The 12596-nt window shown below is 43.1% G+C and overlaps 1 protein-coding gene across 1 annotated transcript; it reads left to right on the top strand.

Annotated features, from left to right (window-relative positions):
• The first annotated feature begins 1790 nt into the window (after positions 1-1790).
• On the top strand, positions 1791-12330 carry ccm2l (CCM2 like scaffold protein). Its single transcript, XM_019266117.2, has 13 exons — positions 1791-2051; positions 4746-4913; positions 4991-5074; positions 5466-5649; positions 5816-6136; positions 6218-6256; positions 6287-6465; positions 7830-7959; positions 8386-8449; positions 8635-8791; positions 9485-9623; positions 11142-11289; positions 11593-12330. The coding sequence occupies exons 1-13, from the start codon at positions 2022-2024 to the stop codon at positions 11723-11725; spliced, it is 1776 nt and encodes a 591-aa protein (XP_019121662.1). The 5' UTR covers positions 1791-2021; the 3' UTR covers positions 11726-12330.
• Positions 12331-12596: the final 266 nt, after the last annotated feature.

Genomic DNA, 12596 nt, shown 5'->3' with positions numbered 1-12596 from the left:
TTGTGTGGGTTCTCTCCGGGTACTCCAGCTTCCTCCCACAGTCCAAACACATGCAGGTTGATACAGGAGTTAATGTGAGTGTGTGTGTGGTTATCTCTATGTGTCAACCATGTGAGCACACCAACCTCTCATCCAATGCCAGCTGACTGTGTGGCTGTGGTGTGATTGGCATTGCTGTCAAAAAAATCCACCGCTTGATTCAAATGCTGCTAAACTTTAGTTGTTGGAGTTAAATATGTGTTCATGTCAGATCCCATCACTGACGAGTCAGAGGCTTAATGAATAAAACAGGTCTAAACGAGCCTTTCGCCAACCTGGACATTACGTCGTCACTTCAAATGCGATCAACACCGAGGCAAGAAGCATTTAACGTGAGCGTATTCTGTGGAGTCATTGTGGTTAATTAAAGGCTTGCATCAACAGACTTGCGGCTAAATTTAAAAGTGCTGTGAAAGTTAACGCTGAGTCACACTTGGCAAGAGAACCGTGGAAGACAGCAGACAACCAGAGAACACTGCAGACTGTGTACTTAAAGTTTAATCTTTGACAAGTTGCTGTTAAATTAAGCGATATTAAGTGCATTAATCATCCCTTATAATCAGACAGTGGTGGTGTGATTTCGACATGAACAAGCAGCCACACTTTATATATTAAGGGTGAAGAGAAGAGTGAGGGAACTCTGCAGAAAACAAGCAGGATGAGATGTTTTAATAACCGCTGCTTTCTTTGCGTGTTTGAAGACATCCTGTTGATTTTAAACACAGTGGGTGTCTCTAAATTACATCCTCTTCACTTTCCATTTCCAGGTTATTTTTGAAGCCGACTCTTCGGCCTGTTAGGTTGGATCGAGTGTTTTGTTTGGATTTGTTCCATCAGTGTGCCAGCAGCCGACTTTAGTCTCTTCCCTGTTGTTGGAGAATGAACTTTACAGCGGTGACTCCATGAAATGCTTTGTATGTCAAGAATTAAAAGTGAAAATAAATCCTGAAGAAGTTAAAACAGGAGTTTAACATGATCTAAATCCAGTTTTGGTTGAATAATATAATACTTGGTTGCAGTGCTCTAAGCCAGCTGGAGTCGATTTTCTGAGGCAGGTGAACGAAGCGTTAGCGGTGTCGAGGAGTGAAAAACAAAACTTTTTCTAGAATGTTTAGGCAGCTGAAAGAAGGTTTGAAGGTTTTAAATGTTCTTTTGTTTGATGGAGCTTAAGTTTCAGGTTGGGATTAAAGTAATGGTTTCAAAAAGTGTTAAACAATATATAAATGAATGTGTCCTTTTACAGTGTCTGTAAACAACAGATGTCATTACAATCAGTGAGGATGAGCATTACTCCTGTCATTATTGACCACCAGCTTGGGTCTGTTCAAGGCTTCTGCCTGTTTTTTTTCCTCGCCACCGTCGCCAATGCTTGCTCATGGTGGAACTGTTGGGCCTGTGTTATGATTTGGCGCTACAAAAATAAAATTGAATTGAATTGAATGTTGATCACAAGCTTCGTGAATTATAGATGCTGATCACTGACAAACTGCACAACCTTTCTGTCATTGTTTCACTGTAAACAACAAAACACAGAATTACCTTATGTAAGTGTAACTTTCACGTTAGTTTAATTTAAGGTCAATGTGTGTGTGTGTGTGTGTGTGTGTGTGTGTGTGTGTGTGTGATCGCTGCAGAATGGGCCTTATCAGTCTCTGGTGGAGTTTCCTCTCGGACAGGAAGTGGGCTTCCTCTGCTTCCTGTTCTCCTCTCTTTTGTGTATGTATATGTGTGTGTGTGTGTGTGTGTGTGTGTGTGTGTGTGTGTGGCCCCAGGAGGGGTCTCAAAAGAACAATCGGTGTAGAAAGAGAAAGAACAGGAATGAAGCTGCCGGGACAGAAGCTAAAATAAGGCAGAAGGAACGATGGAAAGAACAACTACGAGACAGACGCAAAGACAACAAAAGACAGACTGAAACAAGCGTGACCAGGACCAGGACTCAGCTGACCCAGAACAGGACCCGCGCAGAGGAAGACTGAACCACGATGGACTATGAACCCAAGAAATCCAAGAAGGTACAGCAGCTTCTGTTCTGGTTTTGAGTTTACACGTTTTGTTTCTTTCTTCTGGAGACTTTAGGTTCATGAAGACGAACCAAATGAGTTCCAGAAAATCTTAGTTAGAAACAAATACAAGCTTAATTCCTAATTTCAAATGCTGAAATTTTGTGGCAAAGTTATACCAATCAACTCACTTGTGACAGTGAAGTAAGTCTGAGTCCTTTGCATTGAGTTCAAGTGTGGTAACCTTTGTAAAGCATATTCACACTGTTGACCAACAGCAAACCGTGTTGACAGTGCTGACCTTTGAAGGACAAAGAGCCTACAGTTTTATTTATCGTCCTCTTGCAAATAAACTCTATGAATTTTGTCCTATTGGCGACCAAGCTGACGAGCTAACTATCTAATCTACCGGCTTGTTTGCCTCAAAGATAGTTTTCCCCGCCCATTAATTCTTGGTTGATTGAAATGATTTACAATCCTGAATATAATTATAGAGATAGTGACGATAAACAGTACAGAGAAAACATAAATAAACTCTGAGAGCTATTCTGACTGATTATGTTTCTGTCTTGGAACCAAATACATTTGCAAAGGACACAAACGCTTTGTCTCAGTTTGGATCCATCCATTTCAATTTCAGCAGAGTAGTGTTGTCTCGATTTGAGTACGGCTGTTGTGCACTGGTGGCAACATTTTACCACTTCCTCCTATTCCCCGAATTGCAACCACATTAGCGCCAACATTTGACCACTAAAATATAAAACTGAACATATGTACAAGTACTATGATTTATATATTGCAGTATTCTCCAGCAGCTTCCTTTTACAGAATGCCGGTGGTCCCTCCCCTTCAGCTACGTAGTCAAAATGCCGACCATTGAGTGTCCGGATACTCACAGTACATTGCATTCTTACATTTGTAAGTATGGAAGTACGTGAATTGTGACACCGCAAAGGATAAACTTCCCTGTGCGACAGGCCCAACCTGTTGATTTAACCTCATAGATTTAGTTTACTTTAACTGATAGGCAGCATCTTACACACAGCTGGTTTCCTAAAACTTCAAATAAAGCCGCATAAGAACTAAAAAATATACAGTGTTTAAAAAAAATGCCAAGACTAAGAGAAAAAGAAGCATTAACTGGCTCCATAGCACCTTAGTCTGACCTGTGCAGGTTGCCACATTAAGCACATTCATTAGAAAATCCAATTATTTCTCTCTTTCTGTCTCCTCAAAGGAACACGACGAAGAACAAAACTCATTATAAACACCCTCCGTCTTTGTCCTTACGATTTAACTCCGCTGACTACAGAGATGTTCATCGGAAGCCGGCATAACTCTGATATGTGGAGATCTGTCCTCGTTATTATTCAGAGACAAGACGTGTTTCCGACTCTTAAACAAGCTAATTTCCTCTCTTTTCAGCGTGTGTTACAACATCTATTCGTTTCACGCCTTCAAGCCACGGCATATTAATGTGTGCTGGTGTGTGTGTCAGTGGGTGTCTAACAGTGTGTGCTCTGTTGTCAGTGAGTCTCAGCAGGGAGCTGTCAGAGATCACTGCTCACCTGTCAATCATTGCTGGAACAGCCAAGGGGATGGATTGCATTAACACGCATGCAAGAACACACACACCCGAGGCATGCATGTACACACAAATGAAACCCAAAACATCCTACACGTGACTGGACATGGACTGGACCCGGTTTCCACTGTAAATCTAAAAATCCTTCACCGACAAAGCGTCCACAGGTTTACAATCCTATGGAAGTTGTAAGATTGTGTTGTGAGATCCTGACCGGCTGTTTAAGTTCAAGTGTTTGCTCACATCACGTAATCGCCATCAGCAAACAGCAGGAACTCACCCGGCTCTCACCGCCCAGGCGGAGGCAGTTCGCCAAAGAGTCGGCAGGGAGGACTGACTAGGTCATGCCAACTTTTCAAGATCTATACTCATATAAGTTGCCAAAGACACTACCTACTACCACATTTCTGTTGTTTTTATGACTATCTGGGTTGCTCGAAATTTCATCACATAATCACCGTAGATAGACAGAGGGACTCTCACTGCCCAGGCGGAGGCTGGTTCCTAGGGGACAGTTCACTGAAGAGTCCACAGGGAGGACTGACCTGGTTGTGATGGCGTTTCCACACATAAATTGGGTGATTCTTTTCTCTATTTAGCTGTACAGTTGTTTGTTCTTATGGGGGAAATAGCTGTTTACAGTACAACCGTTTTAGCAACTGCAGCAACATTTGAGAAGTCTAGTGGGAGTCGCAGGCCTGGGCAATCTGTTCCACAAAGGTTTCCTTTCCAACCAAGCAGCAGCACACCGGACTTGACTCATTTAATCAACCGATCTCAGTCTTCACAGAGTTGATTCAAACTGTGTGCTCTTGGTTGGTTGGAACAAAAACCTGCAGCCACATCGGCCCTTTGTGGAACAGATTACCCAGGCCTGGTCCAGAGGGTTAAAATCAACATGGGATCATCCTCAGGGGAGCAGGAATGCCCTGAAAGATAAAAGATTTCTTTTGTGGAAAGTTTGGCCTAATGGTGGAGCCAGAGAATGAGTCACTGTGTCACCAAACCCATCAATCTTTATCCTCTTGGATGAATGAATATACAAAAATTTGGAGGCGGTCATGACACCTGAAGATAACACAATGCACATTTCTTCCTTTTCTCTTCCCGTCTCTCCGCAGGGTTTTGTCTCTCCTATTAAGCGACTGGTCTGGTCAAAATCTGGTCGCAGGCCGGTGGATCGAGGCAGCGTTTACCGCCGCCCGCTACACACCGTCCCTCTCTACCCACCGGACTACCTCATCCACCCCGAGAGGCTCATCTTCGACTACATAGAGAAGGAAGTCAAGGTAGAACCTGAAATACAGAATAATAGAATAAAATATACTGACCTCATGATAAAGTGACCTTTGACCTTTCATCTTAGTTCCTTGGTCACCTGACATGGGTGTCAGTTTCACTGAATCCCTCCAGCCGAGATGAACTGCTGCAACTACTGGACACAGCCAGGGTGAGTAATCAATTAATGATCTGTCACTAATCACTCCTGAGGATAGCTATCAATAACTGTCAGTCTATCTACTGTATAATGAAGCACTTTTAAGCTTTGTGATTAACAACCAATCTATGACTGAGGTTACTTATCAATAATGTATTGCTAATGAAGCACAGGAGGTTAGAGATGAACAGCCAGGGTTCCTTCGAACCTTCTATAATCAATTACTGTTGTAATTAGTAAATACCTTTATTGTTGGGATTGGAAATCAATAACATATCTAATACCTTATTACCTTGGGGCTTATTCATCTATAACTTTTATTGTATCTTATCCCTGTTGAGAGTAATCAATACTTAACAATGTCTGACTCGGTAATCAATAATCTATATTCACATGTCAGTAGCAGTTGAAGGTGCTGCCGCTGAAGACCAGCATGGATCAGGACTGTATTCTGAGTCTGTCTGCTCGCTGTCTGCTGCTGACGTGGAGAGACAACGAGAAGCTGCTGATGAGGATTCCCACGCACGAGATCGCTGCTGCGTCCTACCTGAGAGACGACGCGCTGCACCTGCTGGTCCTCAAGACAGGTGAGGACACACCTGTGGAGCAGACACCTGTGGAGCAGATGCTTTGTTTCTCAGTTGACAAAATAGACAGTTTTGATGATGTTTGCTTTGAAAGTTCAGTTATTTTGTAGTGGGAAACATATGAATAGCATGAAAAAGATTACGTACTTGAACCTTCGTCCCACAGGTCTGAACGTGGACACGGTGGTTGCCGGCGATGACAGCCTGGACAGGAAAAGGCCAACAGGCATTGATGGCCGACGTCAAACCATGAGCAGCAACGCTGACCCTCGACCTGCAGGAGGCACGATGGAGCGACGACACACCATCTGCGGAGTGGACTGGAGGCCGTCACTGTCCAGGAGTAACCACGACAAAAACCAGAACGTGGACAGAGGGGGAGGAGGGGGAGGAGAGAGAGGAGGAGGAGGAGGAGGAGAGAGAGGAGGAGGAGGGAGTTTGGAGAGGAAGAGAGTAGGAGGCAGCTGGGAAAGGAGGCAGCAAACACGTAAAACAGGAGGGAGCTGGGAGAACCGAAGAGCGAGACCCATGAGCGGGAGCTGGGGGGTGGGGGTGGGAGTAGGAGGAGGCGGCGGTGGGAGCTGGGAAAGGAGGCATGGGGGAGGAGGTGGAGGAGGTGGGAGTTGGGAAAGGAGAGGAGGAGGTGGTGGAGGAGGCGGTGGTGGGGGGAGCTGGGAACGGCGGCAAGCCTGCACGGGAAGCTGGGAACGCGGGAAGAGCTACGGCAGCTGGGAGAGACGGAACCACAACCCACTGGAGCCGACTCCCTGCCCTGATGCCTACTGCAACCTGGTCATCCTGGCTGTGGAGAACAGGGTGGGTCACCTCATCTCATCAAACACTGCAGCTTGGTCAATGGCACCATGCTTCTAGAGATGAAGCTGTAGGAGGTGTAGTTGAGAAAGCCGTTCATGTCCCATGTTCAAACATCCACTAACTTTGTTTGCACACCCAGTCTGCATCGATGCAAGCTCACAAACCACTCTCTACTCTTTGTGTCCAGGATGAAGGAAACGCCCATGTACAGTACCACGTGGTTCCATGTGGTAATTTCCAAAGAATGAATCATAAGCTGACCAACCTAACAGACTAAGAATGACCCTTCATGTCTATGTGCATGATTCTGCAAGTTACACTCGATCTGGCTTTATTGGATTGAAAGTTCTTTTATGTTACATAGGTGTGTAACATTTAAATTACACTAGGAATATTACTGCGTCATATTTTTAATTTATGAGCACTGACCAAGCAGCTGTATTTGACAAGTTGTCCATGACCTCAATTAAGCAATCAAATGTCTCATGCTGGACATTTTTCTTCCTTTTTTTTGGCCATGTTAAAGCACGGCATGTTAATGTTTTGAATATTGAGGATGATGGGAAAACAGAAAACACTTTATGAGAACATGTATACCACTTTCACAAGTGTAAAATCATTACAACTCATCCAAAGTGCAGAACAATCCATCCAACGGTGGCTGAGATAAATGATGGACAACACAACAACGTCACCATCCATGTCCTGCTAGAGACTGAAAACACACTAACAGTTGGTGTGTGTGCATGTGTGCATGTGTGTGTGTGCTCAGAGTTGATAATTTGTAAATATCACTGTGGACATTCAGTGATGGGAAATAAAGCCGTGAAAAGAGCTCTCTCATCGGGGTTCACTAATCATTTGATTCTGCAACCGTGGAAAGTAGAGCAATACTGATGATCCTCATTCATCTGTGCATACACACACACACACACACACACACACACACACACACACACTCATCTATGTGTGTGATCCTTAGTCATTGTTGTGCATGCCCCTGGAGCAATAATTTGTTTGGATTGGCAGCATTAGTGTGTCATTGTTCAACTGGTACAGATGAAACTCACAGACTGCAGTAATCACAACAGGCTGCTGGCTGAACTTTAGGCAGTTACTGGTTCAAATCCTCACACTTAGTACTGCGTACGTGCCCTTGAACAAGGCACTAACACCATGCAGCTGCTGCAGGGAAGCTGCTCGGACGGTGGAAAATCAGGTTTCAAAAGATTAAGATTTAATAAGGTTGTGCTTTCTCTCCCTGCTGGAAGTCGACATCGCTGTGATGTCAGAGACGGTCGCAGATATTATTGATGTGATAAGTAATTCAGTGTGTGTGTGTGTGTGTGTGTGTGCGTGTGCAGGATGCTGCAGAGGAGTACTGCTCTCTGATCTGTCAGATGTTCCAGATCATTTACGGCCATCAGACCATCGAGTGTGTCGACAGAGCCGGGTTTCACCACTCCATGCCGGACCGCTATTGGCTGCAGAGGAGTGAGTGACACGTTGGCGTTGTGTGTGTCAGGAGTAGAATAAATGAAGCAAAGATTTGTAGAAACTTTATAATGTTAAAAACAAGCTTTTAAATATTTTATGCGTTGTACTAATTCATTTTCAGACATTCTGATAAAAAACTTTTTATCAGGTTTTCCAATGTTCTTTTGCTCCCTGATAAGGACAACACACACTGCATGACACTGTGAGTTTCTATCACCACCCTCTGGAAAAACTTTAATTTCAGCTCCAGTGCTGATAAGACTAAAACAGACAGATGGTTTGTTCTGTACTTTTGTGTTTAGTTTTATTGAAGCCACCGTGGGGGATGCTAGCGAGGCTTTAACTTCACCTGTGAGTCTAATACTTCATGATCTCAGATGATTTGAACACTAATGTTTGCATTTATCCCCTGTCGCTCTGCAGGCGACAGCTGTCTCACTGACATGTCCTACAGTTATGATCCAGAGTTTAGCTGCTGCAGCTCATAGTGAGTAACATTTGACCCTGACTGAGGCTGCAACATTGAATGTCTCTATAGATCAATAAGTTATAATGACCTAATCCAGTAATTGACATTTGATCTGCAGCTGTTTGTCTGACAAACACATCTATCCATCCATCTATCCATTATTCTGCCTGCCAGGTGATAGTAATGTCCTCTTTCTCCCTCAGTGATGGTTCCCAGGACGCCTTCGAGCTCTACTACAGTGAGACTTACAGCGAGAGTTCATCTCTCTCGCTGCAGGACTCCCGTCGCAGTCTGGCTTCAGTCAGCGATGGAGGAGACAGTAACCCCGCCCTGCTGCTGATGCAGGAGTACATGATCACAGTGAGTGTGCGAGCAATGTTCCCCACCATGATCTATAACAAATTAACACAGCCCCTATAAAGGAGAATGGATTTTCACTCCCGATCTGCTGAATGTGAAGGGTTAGAACGAAGTTAGAAGATTTCCAATTTGTCCGTAAAATACATGCACAGGCGGCTGAGAGATGAAAGGAGAAGCCAGCATAGTCTCTTAGTTTGCTGCAAGGCCTCCAGATATATTGAATTCTGGATATGAGCTACTGCAGAAATACAATTTTACTCCCATGGGTCACCAAGAGCAAAAGAAAGAGCTGCGCCTCGCTGTGTGACTGCAGTCGAGAACAGGAATATATTACACTGATATTTAATAAACTGAAATGTAAAAGTAAAAGTAATAAAATGTTATTCAGTTATACATGAATGTATTGTTGTAATCGTATTCCCATAGCTGTATTTCAATGCAGAACTATTATTAACATTGATAATATTTACATGTTTAAAGAAAAAATAATAATTCTGATTAATTTTTTCCCCAATTTTATTTTATTATCTTTTTTCATTGTGAGCAGAGTGACTAAAGAGTTTAGGAGGCAGGAACAATCACTTAGCAGTTATTGAAGATCTGTGTTGTTGTACACTCTGAGTCTCTCTTTGTATGTGTGTGTGTGTGTGTGTGTGTGTGTGTGTGTGCATGTGTGTGTGTGTGTGTGTGCAGCTGCGTAACAAGCTGAGTCCAGGGGAGTTGCAGCATTTTGCGGTGTTGTTGAGAGAATATAGATTGGGATCAAACATCGACCACTTCTGCTCCGAGCTGCTGCAACTGTATGGAGACAACCGCAAGTTCCTGCTGCTGGGTGAGAAACACACACACACACAGACACACACAGACACACACACAAAGCTCATTAACTGAAACCACAACCACAACTTACTATTCATAGTGTTTTTGTGGTTTATTGCAGAGGGAGAGTGTGTGTGAACTGTATAGGCTATGATATATTGACATATATGGTGTGTGTGTGTGTGTGTGAGTGTGTGTTCACATGTTTACTTTGTGTGTGTGTGTGTGTGTGTGTGTGTGTGTGTGTGTGTCTGTGTCTTTACTCGGCTCTGACCCACTTCCACCGAGGAAGCCACAACTTCCTGTTCACAAGTCAGGGAGAGAGAGAGGAGGGGGTTGATGTGCGATGCTTCTCACCACTCACTCTGTTAATGCTCAGTTTGCTGCTGTATAATCATTATTACGAAGGAAGAAACAGAAACCAGACAAACATCAAACACTTCATTTGAACCCCAGGCAGGTTCACATACATTTGCTTTATTATAGTAAATCATATAAAAATATGTTTTATGTTTTTATGCTGCCACTAGGAGTCACCAGTGTCAGAAACGTTCAAATCCTGCCGATTATTTATCACACATGAACTCCTAAAGGCGGATTCATGAAGACGATTTGAGGTTATACCCTCTGCCCCCGAGTTCCCCGCAATGCACTGCACACACATCAACTCGTACGACTGATGGAGGTCATATGAATAATGCAGGCAGCCAAAGGCAGGCGCTGCTTGTACTGTGAAAACATGGCCGTGTGAGAAGTACTCAAATCTGTCACACAAGGAAAAGCAGAAATACCAAGATTTAGAAATGTTACAACTAAAAATCCTGCTCAAAATGTTACAAATCAGTATTTGTTGTGATTTGTTGCCCCCAGTTTCAGAGTGTAATCCCAGTATTTGTTGTGATTTGTTGCCCCCAGTTTCAGAGTGTAATCCCACTATTACTATTATTATGGACAGCTGTACTCGAGTATTTATTTCGTTTACATTACTTCTGATCAAGTAGCGAGTCCGTCAGCCCAGCTCGCCGTCTGTCCTTCAGCCTTTTATTTCACCATAAATCAGTCCCACATTTAGTCTTGTTGGGCGGCTTCTTGCTCGCTCACTCTCTCCTTTTCTCTTCTTAGCTTCCTCCGTCAGCGTCCTCTTCACTCTCTTCTCCTCTGCCATCATGTCCATAGAAGCTGCTGAGCCCGGTTACCTCCTCTTCTTCTTCCTGGTAGTCCATAACACCTGTGGTACAAACACTCAGTTCGTCAGCTTGGCGGTGAGCGGGTACCCGTTGCTCTGAGCTCACCGCCAAGCTGACGAACTGAGCTAACAGCAGCTACAGCTGTCAGCAGTTTACTTCACTGTCCATCATAAACTCTGTAAATCACAGAGAGTTGAGGCGGAGCAGCCGGAGGACATCAGAGGGAAAACCAGAAAACATTTCCTCCATAAAATATGATCCAGTTTCACCAGAATCAGTGAAACATTTAAAAAAATAAATATTCAACTATCATGAATATCTGACTCATTATCTTTGTATCCCAGGCATGCGTCCGTTCATCCCTGACAAGGACGTCGGAGTGTTTGAGGGTTTCCTGGAGAGCATTGGGATCCGGGAGGGTGGAATTTTAACTGACAGCTTTGGACGCATCAAACGCAGCATGAGCAACATGTCAGCCACGGCTATGAGAGGGTATGTGGGTCAAGAGATTGATAGATTGTGATGGTCTCAAAGCCTTTTTTTGAAACTCTCTGTGAGGTTGAATTGTTTCTAAACACCACACTGGTGTCTTACTGACACGGTGCATTCAGCAAAAGGTAGTAACTCACCTAATATATGTTGATCACGCTTCAAAACCCAGATATTTTGTCAGTAAATTGGCCAGACAAGCTTTCAGTCATGCTTTCTTTTGTTTTGATGAAAAACTGTGTCCACAGTCCACGTTATTTTTATAGAAATAAATGTGAATCATCTGTAGTTTCCCCCTCCCAACAGGTATGACAACTCCTCTCTGGCCTCGGGATCTCAGGAATTCAACAGACGCATCACCGACATCACCCACGACATCCAGGCGCTCGGCTTCCAGGACACACACGGGGACATCGAGGAGGAAGACTACTACCTCTGATGAAGAGTTTGAGTCGTTTGATCTTGCACCTGAACATGAACATGCAGCAGTTCATGTTCTCTGCAAATATGTTCATGTTTTCAAATGTAATTCTTTATATGTACAGACAGTAAACAAAGAAAAGTGAAATCAAATGTAAACTGCACAGAAATATTCAGTCTAGGATTAAACAATGCAAATGTTAGTTTAATTTCCATGTTTCAAAATGGATTATTGCTGCAAAACTGAAAATCCAAACTCCATTGACTATGTATTTTATGTATATATTCAAATAAACCTGAACTGTTTATTATTTAAGACAGAAATTTTAACTTCTCATCCTTATAAAACACAAAAACAAGGAAAACTGGGGGGGCACGGTTTGGTACAGTCCTGCAAGCTTCAGCATCCAAAGGTCATAATTAGAGGTTATATGTCAACTTGCATCAGCCAAAATCAGAAATAATAATAAAAAAAGAAACGTCAGTTTGAATATCTGCAAAGATTTAAATAGATATTTCAGAACGAGCACTGAACACTGCACTGCACACTGTTATTATCCTTCAGTTTCTAAAATGTCATCAGCAGCCGAGCTTCAACACTGAATAAAGAGTCTGAAAATGTAAATTACTCTCTGTCTTTCATTACTTATCTATATCAAATTTGTAATTTGCATAATATTATTATTATCACATTTATTCATTTTAAAAAAAACAAGCGTCATTATTAAGGGGTCTGTGTGTAGCCAGAAATAAATAAATGCAATCTATTTTTAAAATCCTTTTTTTAATTTGCATGAAATTGTGGCATCTAAATAATTAACAAAGCTGCTGTGTAGTGCTTTTATGAGAGTGTAATGCCTAAGAGCCACCACATGGAGGCAACTGAGGAT

Source organism: Larimichthys crocea, chromosome XV (assembly GCF_000972845.2).
Source record: "Larimichthys crocea isolate SSNF chromosome XV, L_crocea_2.0, whole genome shotgun sequence".
Lineage (NCBI taxonomy): Eukaryota > Metazoa > Chordata > Actinopteri > Sciaenidae > Larimichthys > Larimichthys crocea.
The sequence above is the reverse complement of the archived record's forward strand: the minus strand, read 5'-3'. Positions and strand labels throughout refer to the sequence as shown.